Source organism: Fulmarus glacialis, unplaced genomic scaffold, assembly GCF_000690835.1.
Source record: "Fulmarus glacialis isolate BGI_N327 unplaced genomic scaffold, ASM69083v1 scaffold9669, whole genome shotgun sequence".
Taxonomy (NCBI): Eukaryota; Metazoa; Chordata; class Aves; order Procellariiformes; family Procellariidae; genus Fulmarus; species Fulmarus glacialis.
In genome coordinates, this window is record NW_009235204.1 from 26388 (window position 1) to 48821 (window position 22434).

Below are 22434 nucleotides of genomic sequence, written 5' to 3' on the forward strand. Positions count from 1 at the left end.
GGACTGCCTCTATCAGCAGTTACTGCTCAGCCAAACCTGAGCAGGGAAGCAGCGCGTTGAGAACAGAGCATATTCGAGAGATTTTTTTCAAGTACGCTTCAGAGAAGGCCGGTCTCCTCTCACAAGCTACTTGAGCTCCCACAGCACCACACCCTGCTTTGAAGGCGAGGGTGTCAAACAGGTTGGCTTTCCCTCTGGGAAGGAGGTGGATTCAGGATGCGCCGGCTCCCTCCTCATTGGGCGCTGCCGCCGGTTCCCCGGCTCTCCCCGCTCCCTGCCCGGGCGATAAATAGATTTCTTAGAGGGCGGGTGGCACCTACGGTGCGGCTCACGGCTTGGCCGTAGAGGGCTCGTCTCCTTTCGTTGTCTTGTACTAGAAGAGGTTTTTAGGGACTTCTCTCTCCTCCTCGGTGCTCGAGTGTGATGGTGAGGGAACTCTTTGGACAGAGCTGCTGACTCCAAGCGTCTCCCTCAAACCTCGGCACTGCAGTTGCAGCATCTACTGTCATCGCTTGGGAAAAAACAACCAGTGTAATCAAGGCACTCCATAGAAGACCATGGGGAAATTCAGAAGTATCCTTCTTTTGTGCCTTGGCTTTCTTCTAGTCCATGTAAGAGGTAAGTGACCTTTGCCTTGGCTTATTTCTAGGGAGACATTATTAAAAATGAAAAAAAGCCCCAAAACCTAAACCCTAACCCCTAAAAAAATAGCTTCTTTATTTAGAAATGCTTGCTGGCATTATTTTTGTTGCTACTGTTTAATGAGAAGCGTTCAAGAGTGTTTAGCTAAGTACTGTTGCAGTTTCTAGAGAGATATATCTTTTGGATGATTGCTTATAATAGCCATGCTAGTTGGAGTTTGTTTGTTATAATTTCTTATTTTCTCTTCAGTGTTGCTCCCCTAAAATTATTCACAAGCTTGGACTTGAGTATAAACTTTTTAAATGGAAGCTGTAAAATGAGAGCTTCCAGGGTAACTTAAAGTTTCCAAAGAGATCCTTAGTCAAATACTAACTTCATGTTTTTAGAACTTTTCTTGGTTATTGATATTTTGAAATATATTAGTTATATTGTAAAAACAAATTCTGATTCAGCTTAAAGAAGATGCTCATGCTTTCATATTGGTGCTCATGCTTTAATAATTATAAATTAATAATTTATTAACCTTAGCCAACATATTCCTGAATATATAAAATCCACACACAGCCATGTGTATTTTTTTTTCATGCAGGATTAATGAAGAGTTGAATACATTTTGTATATATTTTTTGACGAATGAATAGCAGTTGGGAAGATGTAGTCCTTTCATATTGAGTTGTTTTTCTGTATTCTAACATTACTTTCTTTTTGCAAAACATTGTGTAGAACTTTTTTTTATATCAAACCAAATAGGATCATCCTTGTGTGCATCTGCCATGTAGTGTACTTGTAACATTTTCTTTTTCTTGTATTAGCATTACTTCAAAAACTTGTAGCGCAGTGTCTGACTGCAGGAAGAAATAGTCATTAACCACTAGTTCCAAAATAGCTGCTGCTGCTCATCCTCCCACCACCCCTGATTTAAATGGAGTCCTTAGGAGATCTTGCGGTGATGGCCAGTGAAAAAACCTTGCCTTAAATTAGTGCCATAGTTCCATTTTAGCAAATGAGTAATTATTTGGAGGTCTTCAGCAAGTAACGTGGCAAAGAAACAGCAGAGCAGTAGGACTGTGCTGGCCTGCCCTGCAGTATGCTGTGAACAGCGATGATTCACACGGTCTCTCATCACTGGCATGCAGACTTTCTTGTTCTGGAGGACTCCCTTATGTTGAGTATTTCTGTTCAAACAATCTGAGCATGGGCAATCCAATTTCCATATACTCTATCACTTTAATTACAAGGATAGTCAGCCTAACCGTTCTTGCTTTACACATGTGCTAATTTAGAGCCACTTCTGCTTTGGGGAAGAAGTCATCGCTGAACGCTGCTGTGGGCTTTGGGCACATTGTGGAAACTATTTAATCCACTTTGAAAAGCAAAATGAATTATTTTAAGTCTATGGCAACAGCCACTGAATTTTATCATCAAAGTACTTACCATGTTTCAGGGGACATTTACAGGAACCACTTCTCAGTCCTAATCAAGACATGATATGACAAAAGCTCGGCCATGCTGGTGAAAAGCTGGTCTCAGTTCTTATGATAGGAATGTCTATGGCATGATTTGCCTTTTTATACACAGCCTTAATTCTTATCTCAGCTGTAACCATCTGTGATAGCTTCTAGAAACTAAACTACTGTGCCACCACGGCCAGGCCAGGTCACATCACTCCCCTTGCCATCTAGCATTTCTTTTATGTCCGGCTATCTTCAGTTAGTTGGCTAGACTACCTCGATGGACACATCTCAACAGAAGTGTGGCATAAGCAAGGACCACATTGCACAAGGAAAGTGAGACCTGGTATAGCTCAGAATCTTACATGCTCCCTGCAGACTTCCATACTTTTATCTACACTCTTTGGCTCTTGTTATTTCCAAGCGTACACAGGTCACATGAGGTCTCCCATATAAGTTGAACTGCACCAGCTAATTGTCTGAGTGGCTTTTAGCCCAACCCAAATGAAAGAAACTTCATAGAAACTTCTTCCACTGAAGTTCATGCTAACGTCCCACGTCAGTTACTGCGGCTCGGCTGACCTGTGGCATTTCAGCTCTGGCCGTGTCTGCGCTGCCCACTGAGGGTGTGGTAAGACACAGCTTAGGTCCTAATCCCCTGGTAACTGAGATCACGCACCTGTTTGAAACATACTGCAGGTCCCATTTGGGCAATACACCTGTGTGCGTGGCTGTGCTGGGGAAGCAGCGCAACCCGAGGGCGCTCCCCTGCACGGAGCTGGAAAGCAGCTGAGGCTCCCACTCAGACCTGACCGCTCAGGAGTGCTCCTCAGGTTCCCAGTATAGATATACTCTACGTATCCATGGTCTTTAAGACCAACTGACAGATCACATATTTAGTCAGTAACAAAGACAGCACAAAGGTTGACGATGTTTAAGACACGCTAACTTTACTGCACCAACTATTGCATGCTATGCAGGTAAAAGGAACAGCATTTATTGCTAGCCAGTAAACCATGTACCACTGTCCAGCTAAGGCTTACAAAGATGTTGACTCAAAACTAATTGTATTCTCGGTTAATTAGCTAGGCACTTTATGGGCAGAAAATTACAGACCTGTTTGGGTTTGAGACACTATGTGACTTAGTTTTATGAATAATGTAGTTTTCACTGGAGTTTAAAGACAGAATGGGAGAGATGAAAAACACAGTCCTGTTCTTCTTATACTGCTCCTTCAAGCTCCAGTCTTCGCTGTCGCTCCGTGTGAGGTCCCTGCGTACGTGCCGAAGCACTCGGCATATCAGCAGGAGCAGGGATATATCAGACAATGAATTTTCTTGTTGCTGGGTGCCAAAACTACTTCCCTCCCAATACCAGAGCTGCTATCATCTGTAGGCATGCCAGCGCTATCATCCAGGGGCGTGATTGCCGTTTGATAAATAGACATACCTGAACTGGTTGAAACACTAACAACAGCAGAGCTGTTGCAACATCAGAGCTTGGGAAGAGCTAACAACCGGCGTGGTTACTCAGCTTCTCGGGTTCACTTTTCAAATATTGCTGCCACATTGCAAGCCTGGTAACAGTGCCCAAACTGCCTGTTTTCAGTATGTATTTTTCTCTCATTTACACCAGTGATTGTCAATCCCTTTCCATCCCATTGAGGGTAATAAGCAAACAAATGTCATGATTCTTTCAAGATTAAAAATCAATAAAAATATGCCTTTCTGTGGCATTTTGCCTCGTAGTTAGGAGGAGAGAGATTCAGATTGATCAGAGCCTTCCTTCTTTTCCACAGGGGGGCTGACATCTATGAATGCCATGGGAAAATACTATCTAAAATCTGATCTGTAGTACAATATCTCATGAAGGCAAATAGGCCATCCCAATTGAAAGAAAGGGCTTGAAGAGGTTATGAAAATACAACAGTCCCACTTCCACTGTATAAGATTTGCCTGTCATCAATGCATTTTTTAATTTTTGAGGAATTTATTTAAAAAGCTAAATCACAGCAAAATATTTTCAAAGGGCAACAATGCTCCAGATTAAATGAAAACAAAGACCAGAGTAGGCACAAAGATTAGCAGACCAATTAAAGCAAAGTCCCTCCTTATGTCCTAGGTCTTATATATATTGATGTTATATATATAACATCAGCGGTGGAGGAACCAGGAGCATACACTCCACACCAGGAACGGTGGTTAACAGCAACAAAGCCTCCCGGATCACAATCTATATTGCATCAAAACCACGCTACCTTGCAGGTTACCATTGAAATATGAGCCAGATATTTCTATTCACAAAGATCATACAGACCACTTTGTTTCCTGAGCATAACGGTAACAAAAAGAAGGCTGGCTCTTTGTTCAGAAATCCAACCCAGATTTGCAGAGCATTCTGCATGCCAAGACTCTCTATTTCTCTTCGCTCCAAAGGCTGAGCTGCCAGATCCTCTTCTGAGTCTCCTGCTTTTGAAGTTCAGATACCAACTGATGCTCCATCACCCTTTGCCCACAGTCATTCAGAGAGGCTTCTCTGTGCACTCCGGTGGCATGTGCAGAGGCTTCTTCAGCTCTGCAAAGGGAGCCTAATTGCTTTTCTCATTTAGTCCAAATGAGATGAGAGGTGGCTCCTGAGACTCTGCAGAGACTTTGTTGCTGAATAGACCTGCTTGCTGATGTCCAGCAACCTTTTCCAGCATTATTCTTTTCCAGAAAACATGTTCTTAATGGCATGAAACAGAGAAGATGCAGGCCTTGCTTCTTTGCTGTCTTGCATCTTAAACACACAAGCTAAGAATGTGTACGAAACACCCTGATCATCCACTTCAACTTGGCGGTATTACTAACCCCCTAGGAAGCAATATAAATAATTATGCCAATGGGCTACCGTGACTTCAGAGGGCAGAGGATTAGTTATACAACAGAATTTCTGAAACAAATTCAACTCGATGTTAGTTACAGAATAGCACTACTGAGATCTGTGCTACCCACATTGAAGAGCTAAAGGATGAAGGTGGGATGAGGAACATTAAAAGACACACTGGGAGCACCAGAAATAACAAAGCCTGGCACCTCCCTGACCCCCCACATTATCTTCAGTTACCTCTATTGTCTCTAAACTACCAGCTGGGGAAAGTGTGGATTAGCCAGCCGGTACTTCGGCAGTGAGCGGTCACTGTTGCTTGTGCCACACTATAGGGTTTCAGTAGGAACACTCATATAGGTCTCTTGTTTGAGCTTATCTACATATACAGTTCTCACGTAACGTGACCATCACTAAGCCTGACACTCTCAGACCAAATGGCTGAAAAGGGCTGACAGCTTCACGAACACACAGAGAGAAGTTTTGGCTGAGCAGCCCAGGCCGTGGCCTAAGCTCCGCTTCCTCGTGACACAAAGCTGAAAATCTGAGTTTCAGTAAGATGGGCAGACACATGGTGCTGCTTCACTGGAGATCCCAACTCCTTTGCTCTGCCTGTAATTTTACAGCACGCACAGCTTCTTCTGCACTCACGCTGAAGCATAATATAGAAAATTATATACATTTTATTTTATGTATGCAGGGCATATCATATCATAAAGAACAGCAGCTACCTTTGAACAGCTGTTGTTTATCCACAGCAAAGCAAACACCATCGAACTAGAAGATTTTCTTTCATGTTTGATGAGACCATACTGCACAGACCTAAAGCAATACTGCCACTCTTGCTTTATTAGTGCGTCTTGTTTGCTGGTAATTATTTAAATGTGCTCTTGTATGAATAAGTGAGAGAGACCTTTTCATTTCCCTTGAATTCAAACTATAAACAGAAGTGGCCTAGAAAAAACCATGAAGCCAATAATCAGGTCCATATGCTGTGGTCTATGGACTGGAACTTAGATCTTAATTACAGATTTTAAAGCATACTCATTTTCCACCCCAACTTCAAGGGGTTGTAAGGGCAATCATTTTTTATGGAACGAAAGGGCCATGATGGAAAAAAAAGCTACAGTAACCCCATCAGGAAATATGGATCATGAGAGCATTACATCAAAGAAATAGTACCTGCTCATTGAGATTTTGTCCAAAGTGTCCACTCTGGGGTGTAAACCTTTACGTTCTCCCACAACTTTTCTTACATGAGCAATTTCCTTTAAACAAACATAATTGCTTCCTGAATAAAGTTGGACCAGTTCTGAATCACGTACCTGGGAGAATACATCCTATTTTCTCATTACAGGGGAAATACGTCTCATGATTGTATAATAATCAAAAATGATCTATACAAAGAATAACCTACCATTTCAGCTAAAAGAAACATAAAATGGGTCCCATGAGCGATTTCGGTAACATACATTGATCCTTTTTAGAAAATTTTGGTTCTCATTTGTGAGTCACCCACTCCTTTCTCAGTCTCTGCCAGCTTCATAATGTTTTAAGCTCATTGTATTCACAAAACAATTCTTATTTAATTATACTGAAGAAACCATTTTTGTTCTTGTTTTTAAATAATGTAAAATCAACTTATTTTCCCTTTCTATCTAGCTCACATTTCTAAACTAGTTGCTTCTAATTTATTTGTAACACAGGTAATCTCATCCCAATCATGTGTCTGCTAGCAATGCACTCAAAGCCCATTAATTTAATCATATTAATGACAAAAGGATTTATCTAACACACATGTGCATGTATGCATTTAAGATGTCCACACACATGCATGTACACACATAGACACATTTTCGTATGGATCTTAGCTTCATTTTCAATACTAAACTATGCATATTAAATGCCTGAGAAGTTCATTTCGTTTGCTGCATAACCTGGCTCTCATTTAGCAATATTCATACTGTCTTATTTAAATGTGCGTCATTTTAATGGCCACAAGCTGTGTTCATGTGGATCCAGTGCAGGACTGAGCCTACTTATGGAGATTAAAAATTGCAGAGTGATGCCACGGTAGCCTTTTGTCAGAAAACTTCTGACTACAGTCATAATGACGAACAGGTAACATGCACCTGCAGAATCCAGCCTTGTTCCCCGTAAATCCTCCCCAAAAACCGTGGGACCTCAGGCCCTTGTGATCAACCAGCTCACAGTTAAAGGGTGATAGATCCATTTAACATTTAGGTCACAAATTCAACCATAGGCAAAAGACGCTGCTGTCTGCATTTTAGTGACTGGATATTTGGGTCACAGAAAACTTATACAGGCAAAAGTTTGCAAACATTAAATGCGCATGGGCCTGAGGACACGACTTTGCAGGGGACTGCCTTGGTGGGGTGAGCTGACCTCAGCTCCATGATGCTTCAACAGGATGTGTCTTATATTCAAGCGAACTTACTAAAAGCTGGCTCAGTATCTCTGTGGCAAACAGCAACCGTAACAGTCTCCATAGTACAGCAAGTGGACTAACAAGGGTTTTATATTACCGGACTTCCACACATTATATTTAAAAGGCTCATAGAAAGTGAGTGAAAGCTACTGTCCTACCCGAAAGAATCATGCCTGTAAAAATAAACGTAGTAACTGAAATTTAAGCTACTATATTTTGATGCTTGGCTTTCTGTTCTCATCTGGCTGCTACAGAGAAGTCTACTGTTAGCTATTTAGTCCAGGTCTACACTGCAGATTTTTATAGGCACAGCTACATGTGTTGGGTGGTGATGAGGGAATTACATCCCAAATGAGGCTGGCAGTGCCAGCAGAAGTCCTGCTGTTAGGGTAGTTCATTGTGTTTGAGCGGCTAGTATAAACGTAATTAAAACAGGTCCTTTCACGATACAAACTGTGTATTCATCTGGAAGGCTTGCTTTCTTAGCTTAGCATTTTCTCATTTGCAGATAAGGACTGTTCTGCGGTGTCAGGCAGGAGCTTGTAAGCATTTTCTCAAACTCTCTGTTATGAATCGTTGTGGACCACCCAACAAAAACCACTATTATAATAATTTTATTTCTATGTAAAAGCAGGGATATTCCCAGAAGAAAGGCTAGAAGTGATGCCAAGAAATAGCATACTAGCCCAAAGCAGTAATAACACAGATAACTCTGAGATAATACCTCCTGCACAGCTAGATCTCTTCATAATTTTATCCAGGTTAAAAAAAAAACAACAACAAACCCAACAAAAACCACACACAAAAAACCCCAACCAAATAAAAAAACCCAAAGGAACAAAGCTGTTCTCTCCCCACTAAAATTTCTTTCATTCTCATTTTCATCAGTATCTTTCCAGCTGTTTCTATTATGGAAGCTGGTCCAAAAAACCAGGCCATTTTTATATGTGGAAAATTAATTTCTTTCAGTCTGTTTGTTCTGTGAAGAAGCTCGGCTAATTTATTTCCATTGTCATTTATCCTCAGAGTTCCCTGAAGTGACTGCAGTTCCTATTGAGCTAAATATTCTCTGAGTCTCTAATGTGTTTTTGTTTTTAGACCCACCATTTTGCGGATGAAATCTGGGCTGTTCAGCTATTTAACCATCTGTTATCCTCCCAAATTAGATTCTTGAAATGTCTAGGTGCAGTCTCAGAAATGGTAATGAGCATTTAAAATTCTGCTCCACAAAATCTTACTCCTTGTGGTCATTTGATGTCATTATTGGAGGAAGTTGGGATGGAAGTCCAAGCAATCTTTTGGTTTATTGGAATATCATTTACCATGCTGCACAGATGTCCACATACAATCTGACCATCTGTCAAGGTTTATATTTACACAGCCAAAGAGATTTCAGTGTAGATTCCTGTCTTACTCCCAATCAGTCATTCTGTGTTGGTGTCTATTTTATTACTTGGTTTATCATGAGAAAGAATTAAAAAAAAAATCAATCTGAATAATTTCTGCAGGGGATTTTCAGGCTTCTTTTTTCTCTTCTTAAAATTTCTGTAGTTGTCCTCTATTTCTCCCTTGCTGTCTCAAAAGAACACCTCTTGTCTTTTTCCACTTTTTCGATAACAGAGCAGACAACGGGAGAGGGAAATGTCAGTATTGTCCAGAAGAAGGGCAGATGTCAGTAACTGTTTCAGTATGTTGTTTTGCTTTGGTTCTCATCCAACTGGAAGCATCTGCATCATCTTGTTTGAATTCCATAACCTCTTTTGATTAGATTCCTCCTTCTATTTTTTTCTTTCCCCTAACTTCAAAGAAATATTGTACCTGGAAGTTTTCCAGAGTCTTCCTTCACAAGACGATTTTGTCACATTCTCTTTACAGCATTAGGACCCTGGTAGCTGCTTTCCATATCGTTAGCTCCTGCGTGTCAGGACCTGTAACACAGGAGCTGGCTTAGCCAACAGCTCTTCGGTGTTACAAAATTATTTCTGATGACTCACTCTGATGAGAAATGGTTTGAATCCTGCTGGCAATATCCTGCAGCAGCAGGGCTCAGGTCAACCAGCCTCCTTCAGCACGCAGGATGCCGATCAAGAATGAAGATTTATCCAGAGGACAAAATCAAAGGACAGTCAAACTTAAGTTGCTCATACTGTTGGCACCGAAGAAACGCTTCAGAAAAATATAATTTGACCATATAAGTTGAGGCAATGCCAGGATGTCAGCCTGCGGATAGGGGTCTGCATTGGGATCAAATGGTCCCATGGCTGGGCAGCAGCCCGGCTGTGACAGCCCATGGGCAGGGGCTCAGGGCCAGTAAGGGCTGGTGATGTCCTCAGGGCTCCGGCAGAGAATATCTTCTGAGGAAGCCACTTGTCAACTTTATGTATTTATGTGTTTTGATGGATTCATATTAAAAAAATAACCTGTCAGGGTCTTGGAATATTATCCAAATAAGGACCCAGTCCAAAGGTTACTGGACTTAGCTAGGTTGGCTGAGCAGCCAGGGCAGGGGAAGAAGAGGCGGTCAGACAAGGTGACACTCCAAGATCCGTTCAAATAAGAGATAAAATACTACTCTAATAACATTAACGGGAAAGCTGTTATCCGCTTTTCCTTTCCAAACACAGGTTTGTCATAATATTTTATAGGGACAGTTTTGCTTTAGAAGCTATTCGCTATTTTGCATTCCAGCCTCGTTTTATCTTTTCCGTCAGACACCAGCTATAATTAAATTCACAGACTTACATGAAAATCCTCATGGGAATCAAAACGTTTCTACTTTATGCTCCTGTGCTGATTTTTATCTGAGGATTGCACAGTGTTTTACCACTGATAATTAATCTCTCCAGGAGCTCTTTGACACAGGTGAGAGCTATTATTCAGGAACAGTAATTAAGGTGAAGAATGCTGTGGAGATGGACAGCACCTGTCGAGAGGGGAGGGTTGAGCTGGACTCGGAGTGCTGTCGCACTGGAGAACTTCTGATGGCCTCCCTCTGCTCCTCAGTTTCCCCACTCGACCAATGATGCTTTTCTTGCTGTGAAGTGTTCAAGACTTACCAAGAAAAACACTTCTTTGCAGAGTCAGGTATTAAGCTTTGTAGGCAGGATAATAAACAGATGCAGATCAAAAGGCTTACTCGATAGAGCACAGTAAAACATTTCTGCTTAGGGAAGCCATGGCAGGATGTGACTTTTTGCGGGTTTGGGCAGGCTGATCTTGTATTTGGTGTGCAAACACAAGGACGGTGAAGTTTCAGTCTGGATGAAAACTAATGGATAGATATTCTGCAAAGAGGTGTTTCATGAAGGCTGTGTATTAAAAGGAAACTGGCAGATTGTAAAGAGTGGAAAGTAAAACTCACATGAATAACTGTGTGTGTTCAGTTCAAAGTCGTATGCTTCAGTTTATACATTTTAAACATTTTCCAGTTTTATTTACCTGCTAACTTCAAAGGTCAGGATGCTAATTGCCCTGCTGTGACATTTAATGACATCATTGTCACCTAACACAGAACAGGAAAGGTTCTTTTCTCCCCTTTCAGATTTTTTAAGGTACACCGGAAACTAAATTAGGTAAACACATTTTTATATCTTTTACTGCTGGCACACGTTACAGGAAGAATTAAAAAAACAATTCGATTCATGTTACAAGTGATCACAAGGCAGGCTTGCCAGTAAAGCTGCTCTCTGAAGCTGAGCTAGTAATGAAGATATTAAAGTTCTCACCTAATGATTCTGGTTTGCAAGTACTGTGCTGAATGCTACCTTCGGCCGTCTCCTGGCAATAGCTCTTGTGCCCTGTAACAGACAACCTGTGTTCTTCAAAGGCATGTTTGCACAGCGGCTGAATATGGATAACATGAGATGGCAGCTTCTCTTTGCGCTACCTGAACGACTAGCTTCTTTGAATTAAATGAGCTCATCTCGCATGGTCACTCAGGACTGCACGGCGCAGGGACAATAGCTGACGGCTTGCTCTGCGCCCGCTCCTGTTTGGATGGATTTTTCTTTTTGCTTCTTGCTGGTGTTCCGGCTTTGTCCAGAGCCCCCAGACCTGGAGGTCATGGACACCTGCCCACTGACTTACTCTCTTTCCTTCTGTCACCTTCCTTCTAGGTCAACGTGATTTTGATTTAGCTGATGCTCTTGATCACCCAGGTAGGTAAATCTCCTATCCTTATTTTACCGTGGCATTTAGACCCAATAATAAATCTTCAGTCCTTTTCCTTGAGGGCGGGAATATGAAGTGTCTAGTACTTAAGTTAAAGATATACAGAATTGAGAAATGCTAGATTTCAATGTTTCTGTCATAAAATTAAATCTTCTTTAAAACAAAAAAACCAATGGCTTTGAAAACATATCCCTTCATTTTTAGCTTCTGTCACAATATGTAAAGATTTACTGAATGCAGCTCTCTAGATTTGCAGATACCTTCTTTTGATAAGTTGAAAAAGTTTAAGCTGTTAATGTTTATTCGTATGTCATTGCGTCCCACAGACGACATAATTACCAGGAAGCCTACAGTGATCAGAAGACCGACAAGGCCTGTGCTGAGTGAGTAATGAAGGCAATGGGTCATAGCTGATTTTAGATATGTAGAAACGGTCTCCCATGAGATTCTTGATCATATTTGCTAATGTACCGTACCTGAGATCATTTGTGTGAATACTAGCTGTCTTCTGTATGTAAAATAAGTGGTTTTTTGACAATTACCAATTACATGTCTTTACTGTTTCTAGTAAGGCTTTAGAGCATGACTGGCCACTGATGGCATTTTACTTCCTGAAGATCTTCTTCATGCTTTTCCAGCCTGTATTGAACTCCCTGGGGAGTGTAACCATGGGTAACTGTTGCTAAAAATGGGTAACTGTTCTTCTACTTATTTTTCCATTATCTTTTATTTTAGCATAAATATTCACAATGCTTGATAATGGACTTGGAAAAGAATCAGAAGGAATTTGGATATTCTTTCTTCTCCCCATGTATTTACTTACTATCTAGTATTGATTGCTACAAAGACTTGTGTCAGAAAGGAAAAAAGGCTCTGAATAGCAGAGAGAACCAAAAGGTTTTAGCCGTAGTCCTGAGGATGACAAATGACGATTTCCAATGAACACTCGTTATTGTTGAAAAAACCCAAACCCCAAACAACAACAAAACCACACATGTATTTCTGATGGAACATTTTACGATAACGTAGAGATTTTTCAGCTAATCTACACTGAAAGAAATTCCTGGCTATCAGACAAAGTGCTTGAATAAGGAAATGCTGGATAACACTAGCCACACAACAACTTTCAGTCTTTTTCTGGATAAACATTGCAATAAATCTTTAGGTACACGAAAGCAGTTACATTTTCCACACAATTCTCTGGCTTGCCCTTTGAACAAGCAAGGCAGTGTTTTGCAAATGTGGTAGCTACTAAATCTTGTAATGGTTGTATTCTTCCTTCCCACTTCATTTTGCAAGGAAACCTGTGTTTAGCCTAGATTAGAAGTGTCTGTTGTAAAGTACTGCTAAGCCACTGCCCTCTACTTAGCTAACTGACCTGACTTCCTTTAAAGTCTGTGGAGAGAAATCAGCATGTCTAGGGATGGCTCATATCCCTCTAAATGTGGATTTGTTCTCATCCTAATATAGATGTTTTAAGTAAGACACTTGAATCGTGCCCTAAAAGACTCCATCCTCAGTCATGTTTAAAGGTAATCTAGGGATGCCAATATCTACAGTGAAGCTGCCTCAGTCAGGTGAAAGGCATTTGATTTTTAGGGACTCCCAAACCTGTTAGAGATATGACCATCAGATGATTATCTGCCCTCCTGAATCAACTTCACTAATTCTTGGGAATGAAGAACTCCATGTTTTCCGGACCATTTTGGAATCTCTTTCAGCACTGAAACCTGAATCAACTTCACTAACTCTTGGGAATGAAGAACTCCATGTTTTCCAGACCATTTTGGAATCTCTTTCAGCACTGAAGAGGATTGCAGGGAGTTTAAAAGCAATTAAAACTAATTTTAAAAAATGGTATTAAAAATCAATTACTGCATTTGGAAATGTGCAGAAAGATGATACAAAACTATGTCCTAGCATCTGCCTGATGCTTCATCTTAATCTCAGGGTTTCCTCCATGTTTCATTCAGCCAGTATAATTGAGAAATGAGGCTGGCTGAGATGATGATTTTGGTTGAGCTGGGGCCAATTACTGTACAGGCCATGTCCTCTGGGCATCATTTCCCACATAGAAACCTCTGCCTGAGTTGAAGCTCTCCTGTAGGCACCTCCCATCTAGTGTAACAAAGTTCAACACAAAACGTAATGGAAGAAGGTGGTGACGTTTATTTACAAAATCTCTAAATAATTTGATTTTACCCACTCACATTCATCCTGCCATTGATTTAATTCAGCCATACACTCAAACCCACCTACTCATGAGCACCAAGGTGCGTGCGCTCAGGTGGTCTGGTGACCATCATGTGCAACACGGGACAAGGCACGCCAGCTACTGAGTCCTTATCCTGTCTCTGTGGTTCTTCTTGATCAGAAATGACAAGCTAGTTCATGTACAGATCTTTTATATCCTTTAGGAGTGATCAGCTATTATGGAGAGGTCCTTTGCCTCATAATCTTGCTTACTTCAGTGTCTCTGAACCCTAGGCCAGGTTGCTGCCCGCTGTCTGGTTTTGCTTGTTTGGGGTACACAAACTGTTTGCCCGGGTCGGTGAACAGGAAAAGTAATGGAATAGGTGTAATGCTGCAACCTTTCGCTTTAGAGTGTTGTTCTGCTTTTCCTCTGCTGACAAGTCATCTGTGCTGTCATCTTATCGGAGCACAGGCCTGCTAGTTTTGACAGAAACAACACATTCCTCCATTTTACTGCTGGGAACGGTGACCTTTATTGCCTGTTCTTTTAACCCTTTTACTCTGCTGTTTCTTCTGGTCCCTACAGACACACACATTTCCATTTGTATTTCATTCATATCAATCTTAGCATTTCTGCAACAAATCTCTGCCAGAACCCTCCAGAGTGGAACCCTGCATTTTACCTGAATTCTTCATCTCAGTCATAAATTGAATCCAGCTTGCAATTTATTGCTTCTTACAGTGTTAGTATTTGACACATAAAGGTATTTTTAAACTGCAAGACTCTGCTGGCCAGACACAGACAGGATCAACACCTGGCTTGACAAGAACAAACCGAGTCATGAACTCGATTATTTTCCTGCCAGATTTCCAGGTGACATCAAAGCATTTCTAAGTTGTTACACAAATGAGACTAGATACTGTGAAAAAGCAGCTTCCCACTCCCTCTGGATATAAAGAACACATGAAGTCAGACATCTGCATGGTGATGCATTTGGATGGATTTTCCTCAGTTTTGGGAATTCTGACACAATTACAATGAAAAAAAAAATTAATTGAGTGTCTATCTAATTTTCTGTGGCAATAAGCATCGGTATAAAAATTTAGGTAGATTTTGCTGTCCCTTCTAATTCATTCCAGCACTCCACATTTATAAGAAGCAAGAAAGGGATCCTTAGAGTTATGACATCCATCTAATGTATTTCTGCCTATCAGAGCTCACCGTCATTCCATACACACCCTAAAATATCACCCACATACTCATATCCATACCTGCATGCTGGAAATGGAGCTCCTCTTGTTTATGCATCTGTAGCTCACTGACAAATTGTTTATTGGAAGGAAAATTCCATCCCAGGTACAGCAAGACACATGTACAGTGCTGGGGGAATGGCAATAGCCTGTTGATTCACTGCATAACATGCACATGCAGACATTTAAGTATATTTTAAAAGCTTTATAGCTCAGCTGAAGAAAAACAGACTGTCACCCAATCTCAGACAGGCGCACATGATCGCTTGTAGCAAAAATTTCTATGTCACCGCGACCCTTACATAAATTAGTTGATTAAATTCTCTCTCCCTAAGTAGGTTTATTACTTCCCAGTATTTGCTCTTGAAAAGGATATTCAGTTTTTGCAGTTCAACAAATTACATGTGAGCCAAACATGCATATACCAGTTTTAACCGCAGACATAAATGTTAATAAAGAATTGTATTTAAAAAAGCTACATTTTAATATATTAACATAGCTAACTTTATTTATGTGCTTGCAAATATATTAAAGTGGTATTGATCTTGATTCCATTATGAGATTTATTCTGAGTTTATTTAAAGCGGGAATAAATCTTTCGTATTTTGAGTATAAAATACCATATCATTTGTCAATTATTGTGTGGGCAAATATTAAATTTTATAGAAATTTTCAAGAAAAGCGTAATACCTTATTTGAATTTGTGGGACTGACCTGAAAAAGTTGCTTGTCAAAAATTCAGTTGTACATTTTCTATTAAAACTAACATCTCACTTCCCTCAAGAATTGTGTGTAACTCACTTCTCTACATCTTCATCCTTTTCATTTTTAGACAATGATCTGCATTTAGGAGATGCTCTTGGTGGGGGTGAGTATTCTCTTCTTTTCTCAAATATAATGGTTGGGGGTTTTCGTAGTCTTTTTCTGAAGCGTGCCTCATTTGTGAAAAGAGATTTCAAGACTGTAGGAGGAACTGTAGCAACGGGAGTCGCTACAACCCATGTACATGCAGCCCTTTTGCCAGGGGCCACCAGGCAGAGCGGGACAGCAGGATGGGCTGTGTCTGGCTGCCAGCCATGGGAGCTTGCAGGCTGGCCTGCCTGCGTGAGCTAAGCCAGCTACGGTTTACACGACCATGCCAGGCTACCACAGTCATGGCTGGGGAGAGGAGGTACTGCCCATTCAGCCGTGATGGTTCAGGGTGGTGGCCTCTGGCAGAAGGTTGAAGACAACAGGTGAAGGCAGCAGTTTCTTCAGCTACCAAAAATGAGTCTGCCTAAGATTAGGAAGCAGAGGTAACAGTGGATAGAGAGAGGTGTGAGCTTGTTGTAGCTCTGCTGATCCCAAATCAGAAATGCAGGAAGGAATGTTTGAGAGATGAGCACTGACGGACAAGATACAGCTTAAGCTTGGAGCAGTCAAGCTGTTGTAACCTGCTATAACTTCCAGGTATTTCCGTAACATCCAGAACTGACCCAGGAATTATTCACCGTACTGTCCTGACCTGTGTAGACGTATGAAATCGTTGACTTTGGGGAATTTTGCACCACATCTTGTTTAGTGTGTTTAGAGGTATACCAAAGATGTGAAGTACTCTAGAAAGGTTCTTGTACACTGAAATTATCTAAAATGCAAGTAGTATTGAAGCAAAGCCTAAAATTCCACTTGAATCAAGGCTACACAAAAGAAAAATTACTTCTCAGCCCATTGCACAGAACCTCTGAATTATGACTCCACTCACAGTGGTCTGGTTTACTCATGTTTCAGTCTTAGAGAGTCATAATTTTTTTTTTTTTTTTTTTTTATGTGTATAAATTTTCCAGGCCCTTCCGCATTTCCAGGTTCCCCTGTGGCATTTCATGCCTGTGTTTGAATGACACGTTAGCCCACACCTTATAAAGCTGAATCTAATTTGTTTATAATTCCCATGTTTATACTGTCACGTCTTCCTGCCCATACTAGTTGTTCCATTCCTGCAAGTTCTTAATGGGTACTTTTATGACAGGATGGGCTTAGAATGTTGATTAAATTATAATGAATAGCTTAAGTAACTTCACTAAAACCCACCTTTTCATTCCAAGCATGGCAAATGATGTTTCCCTCGGTTTTTATTTCTTTGCTCCATTTTCAGTTAGGTTCTTAACTGACATTCACACATGGTATAATGGGATTAATGATTATTGATATTATTATCAAGACATTATTTTTTCACTAGCTATGCCATAAAATATATCTTCTTATGCTTAGAGAAGACTGAATAAGTGCAGCATCATAATAGAATAATGGGATCTGCTTTCGTGCCATGGTGAGTCTTAGTTCATTACACACAGTTCTGGAACAGAAAAAGTCTCTTCTTCTATTGAATAGAATTAATTGGGCAAAGTCTGATTCAGACTTTAAGACTCTATGTAAAATCCGTTGACTGCAGCAGGCTAAACTCGCCTGAAGTTAAGCATATATCTAAATAATTTGCTGAATCAGAACCTAAACGTTACTCACAAGCAGAAGCATTGTATCTAGCAGCTAGGCAAGAAGAAAACATGATAAAAGGGTATCTGGCATGTATTGAAGGTGAAAGAAAGATTTACAGAGAGGGAGGGAAATTGGTATTTATTTCTGTGACCTAACTTTGATTTATTCAGAGCTAAATTCACTGTCTGGCTATGAGAACAGTCAAATATGTGACTGAACTGGTTGGAGAAAGGATGGCAAGAGGGGACCTACTCTATATACGCAGAGCAACAGCCCTGGGCATTAACTTTGTCAGATTTTGACCTGAGTCAGCTCTTGCTACTCCAGCACTGTATGTGGAAACTGCTATTAGTCATCAGCTCTCCCGCTCTATCCAATGCATCTCTTCCTAATACTTTGGCAAAAATTAAGGCCAAATACCAGCACAAACTCCTAAACAACAAAGCTGAAGTCTGAGCTAATTTTGCACTGTTCAAGGGTAGAAAATTCATCATGCATTAGATGAATTCAGTGTCTATTAGATGAAACTAATCTCCAGATCTTAGTAATACTTGCTGAGGGCACAGAAATAACCTGTTGCCTCCTGCCCAGCCCAGAACACCAACTCCTCTGTCAGCTCTGCATAACTGCACCACTGACATCTACAGTAACACACTGTGCCTCCTAGCTGTCAGCATTAAACAGTTAGCACTTGCCAGAAATATATTAAATATTTTCCTTCAACGTTTTTGTGAATTCTTCTCTCATTCTAATTTTGAAAATATTCCCCTTTCACTTTCTAATTAGTTTTAGTAGCTAGCTATTTGTTGATACAGTGCTTGAGACTTTTTAACAAGTAACAAGGTTCTTTTCTTAATTCACCGGAGAACAAATTAAAAATAGGTATAAAATCTCAGGTTATCCTACTCTTTATTTACAGCTCTCAGTTTTGCCTGTCCAACCATCTAACAATATTAATTACCAATAGGTGACATCCCAAGAAAACCTTTATACCCACCTCTTCCACCACGACCAGGAAGCCACAGTAATTCTGGTAAGAATGTTTTCTCCTAAGAAAATCTAGCAGTATGAGCTGTTCAGAGCAAATATTTTGAACAGTTTACTCTCTTATTTCTTTATTAATAATTTTTATCATCCCTTCCCTCCATCCCCCTTTTGTAATCACTGTTCCTGACCCAGTGTTTGGAAAGATTTTCTGAGTTTTAGTGTTGGTACCATAAAGCTGGCCAAGTCTGGGCAAGTCTGCCCAAAATGTGGGACGTTGACTCCTAAGTGGCGTAAGATTAACACTCATCTTGTTTGCCTTTTCATTTTGAGTATGTAAACACTGAACCACGCTAAGGTTCAAATTTGACATCTAGCCACAAGGCATGGATAAGCCTATGTTCGAATCCATACTGAGATGTGCAATTGAGTTGGCCCTGGGGCATACAACAGGTGGGACTGGGGAGATGGATTTGAGATTGTATTGCTTTTGAGTGTGGTCCCAGACACCCACTTAAATAAAGTGGCACATCTACCCCAGCTACCACCATGTATCCCACATTTACTGGTGGCGGTTGGCGGTGCCCCCAGTGGTGAGCCGTGGGCAGATCCTTCTGGAGTCTTTCCTGGAAAGGACCCACTGACTTCCTGCTCCAGGAACTGCTGGGATTTGAGTGTCCATATTATATAAGGATTTGTGCTACTGAGAGCTCAAGCCCATACATCCCACAAGTGCCAATACAGATGCAGAACGGGTAGACACCAACAGTTTTCATACTCCGGCTTCCAGGTGAATTTGAATAGGTGACCATTCAGTGCAAGACACCAGACCCATCTGCCATGTCAAAGCTGGGATTTCAAAGGTCCCTCACCCCTCCCTAGTACATTACAAAAAGACTGGACAAGGGAACTGAAGGGGTTACCATTGATCACATAATTTTGCAACAGAAATCCTAATCTCTATCTTGCAGGAGGTTTTGATGACTCAGATCTTTTTGATGGGAAGCCTTTACCACCGCACATAACAGGTAGTATTTGCCAATTTTCCTTGCAGCTTTTCCGTAATCTTGTAACTCGGAGCTGGCTGGTTTTACTTTAGTGGTAATCTGTTTGTCACTGAAGGTATAGGGCAAGACTCTGCTATTTTTACTTAGATTAGTTATCCTTCTCCACAAACCATGGCTTTGAGCCTGAAGCTCGAACTTGAAATATATTCCTAAACATTTTGTAGCGTTCTGGCATACGCCAGAACCTTGCAGGATTAATCCCTTTAAATTCAGCTAGGACAGTCCCAAAGCAAAGAGCTTCTGCTGAGAATTGAAAGTAGATGCACCGGGCCTATGACCTTGACTTAAATTATTGATAAATCATCTGATTGTCTGGCAGTAGAGAATAGCCAGAGTACACTGGCCTCCCACTCCCTGTGAAATTAGCTTGATGTAGACTGCTAAGTATTATCCTTTTTTTAGAAGATAATATTCTTCTCTAAAAACAAAGTGTCAGGAGGATGGGTGGTTATTTCTCCAGCCAGCACAGCTGTCAGTCAGGACTGGAAGGAGAGCTGCCCTCTCACAGTCCTGTCGAGCCGCCCCTCTTCACCTTCTGTACGAAATCACACTTTGCTGAATAAAGACTTTGTTCTCAAAACAAGATGAAAAACATTTATTGATGAAACTTCACCCTCTATTCCAGGAGAAGAGGAGCATCATTTCAATCATGGAGGAAACACGGGTATAGTACATAATTTATTGTATAATTTGTTTCCAATCATCATAAAATAGTAAGAAAATGTCAGCCTTATAAAAGTAGTACATGTACTAAATTAGGCTTTAAGACACCGTTTTCACACCAGCTGTAATGTAACATAACTTCTAGCCTTCTGCTTAATTCTATTTAATGAATTTCCAATGTTTCACCAAACAATTCTCATAGTTTGGCAAAAGCACACCTTAGTAGGGAATATGCTTAAGTCAAACCATTTCAGTGCCTCTGAAAAAACTCTCTCTCTTTTTCCACAGATTCAGGATTAATAGCGGGAGTTACATCTCCTATAATTTCTGCTTTTGTAATATTAGTTGTTGGATCGATAGCAGCCTACTCCGCTTATAAGAACAAGAAACTTTGTTTCAAACCACATGGTAAGACCAAATTGGTTTCCAGCTTTCCGAGTTGATTTAGCATTGGAGCAGATGGGAATTTTACAAACAATTTCAGTGGGGGCAGAAACAGGTCAGGGATGAGGGCATTTGAAAATCTCATCCTAAACAACGTCACTGGTCTGTAAGAGATACTGGTAATTAATGATGTTCTTCATGAAAGACAAGTATAGGAAGCCATAACGTGCCCAGAAGATGGATGCACATCACTTTATGAAGGAAATTACATGACCTGAGGTCTCTGCCACCACAGAGGTGACTGACTTTTGTGGCCCTCTGTGTGGAAACCAGTCTGCATGGCCCAGATCAGCCTTGCCTGGGGCATCCCCATGTATCTTCTGGCCAGGGCTCCCATTTCAGCTCTGGCCCGGGTGGGCCTCCTGCCCCGGCCTGCGCCACATCCCTGGCACGCCTACCCCAACCGTGATGGGTTGGCTGGCTGGGTTTCCTGGCTTGGCCTTGGGTGGGCCAGTTGCCTTGTCTTCATCTGACAATGGCTGGCCCATCTATGGGGCCCGTTTGCCATCACTGCCCCTCTGTGTGTGCCCACCGCCAGCGAGGCGATGGCTTGGGCTCCCCTGCGGCTGCCCTCGGCTCCCAGCTCTTCGGGAAGAGCTGGGCCCTGGCCCTTAGCTGCCACAGAGGTCAATTTAAACCTCTAATTCATGTTATTTGTTCCATAATGGGACTAATGACTAAGATGTGAGTGAGATGCAGGAGGTGCGTGGAGAAGCTTCACAGGCATTTCTGAGAGATCCAGGGTCCCCCGGCGCTGCAGAAAGCCTCGGCCTGGGGCTGCCATAGCGGTCTCCGGGGCAGCTGCTGCTGGCTGGGTGCCGGGGGAAGGCGTGGGCAGGGTTACACGGGGGGGATCCAGCCGGAGCACGGCCCGGGATGCCCCGGGGGAGGCTGGTCAGGGCTGTGCAGGCTGTTTGTGCCCTCAGGGTCTGACAGTCACTTATTTTCCGCTGTTTCTGTGGCCTGGGTGTAATTAAAGCATCAGGTCAGCAATCCCGTGGCCCTCTGGAAATGGGGAGTGAGACAAATGGGGAAGGCTGTCTACACGTCTCTGGGCATATGAGGTCCCCACCTGCTGCCTCAAAAGGACTGGAGCAAAAAAAGCCCAGAAGAGCTGGCAAAGGGCATCCGTGTGGAAATACTGAATGTTCAATCTTCATTTTCAGGTGGGGCTACAGTGTAAACTGCTGAAAGAAGAGTTGGCCTCTGATCACAGGCCCCTTTGGTTGGTGACGTTCAGCCCACAGATCCAACAATGTTTTTCTACTCTATCATTCTGACAAAAATAAATCTTCCTCTAATGAACGTTTTGTTGAGACACTACAATCCTACTCTCTTCTACCTGACGTCGCTCTCGCACCTTGAGCTTTACGTCATCAAAGATGTGCTTAAAACATCTGCGGATGGTATTGAATTATCCAACCTGCATTCATAAAGGTTGGATATGCATTTTGATTCATAAGTTATTTTAAACAACAAAGAAATCAAGTTTAATATAAGCTAAAAATGGAAAGATTTTGGTTTGTGAGCATTTGAGTCACCGAACAATTTTTTTTTTCCTGTTTTCAAAATTAGCCCAAATACTTAATCCTTCTGATAGAATAGGAATAAGGAAATTGCCATTTCCATTCACACATGTTGAGCTTCTTTAGCGTATTTCTGTATTGTCTATAATGTTTAAGGAAAACTTGAAGTTGTATAAAGAATTACAAATTTTAATGCCTTTACTTTGTATTTATGTCTGAATTCTAGCAAAGTGAAAGGAGCTATAGATGGAAAATTC

The 22434-nt window shown here is 41.4% G+C and overlaps 1 protein-coding gene across 1 annotated transcript; it reads left to right on the top strand.

The window, feature by feature from the left end:
* Positions 1–557: 557 nt before the first annotated feature.
* Positions 558–20650, top strand: XG (Xg blood group). The gene is made up of 8 exons (XM_009585930.1): positions 558–618; positions 11523–11564; positions 11904–11960; positions 15854–15889; positions 18461–18526; positions 19449–19505; positions 20170–20208; positions 20496–20650. Exons 1-8 carry the CDS (start codon positions 558–560, stop codon positions 20648–20650), a joined length of 513 nt encoding a protein of 170 aa, XP_009584225.1.
* The last annotated feature ends 1784 nt before the right edge of the window (positions 20651–22434 follow it).

Bases quoted from the DNA above. Each gene is read 5' to 3' on its own strand.
- XG (XM_009585930.1), top strand. From the start codon at position 558: ATGGGGAAATTCAGAAGTATCCTTCTTTTGTGCCTTGGCTTTCTTCTA. The intron at 11,961-15,853 runs GTGAGTAATGAA...TTTCATTTTTAG, and splicing joins ACCGACAAGGCCTGTGCTGA to ACAATGATCTGCATTTAGGA. The intron at 15,890-18,460 runs GTGAGTATTCTC...AATTACCAATAG, and splicing joins AGGAGATGCTCTTGGTGGGG to GTGACATCCCAAGAAAACCT.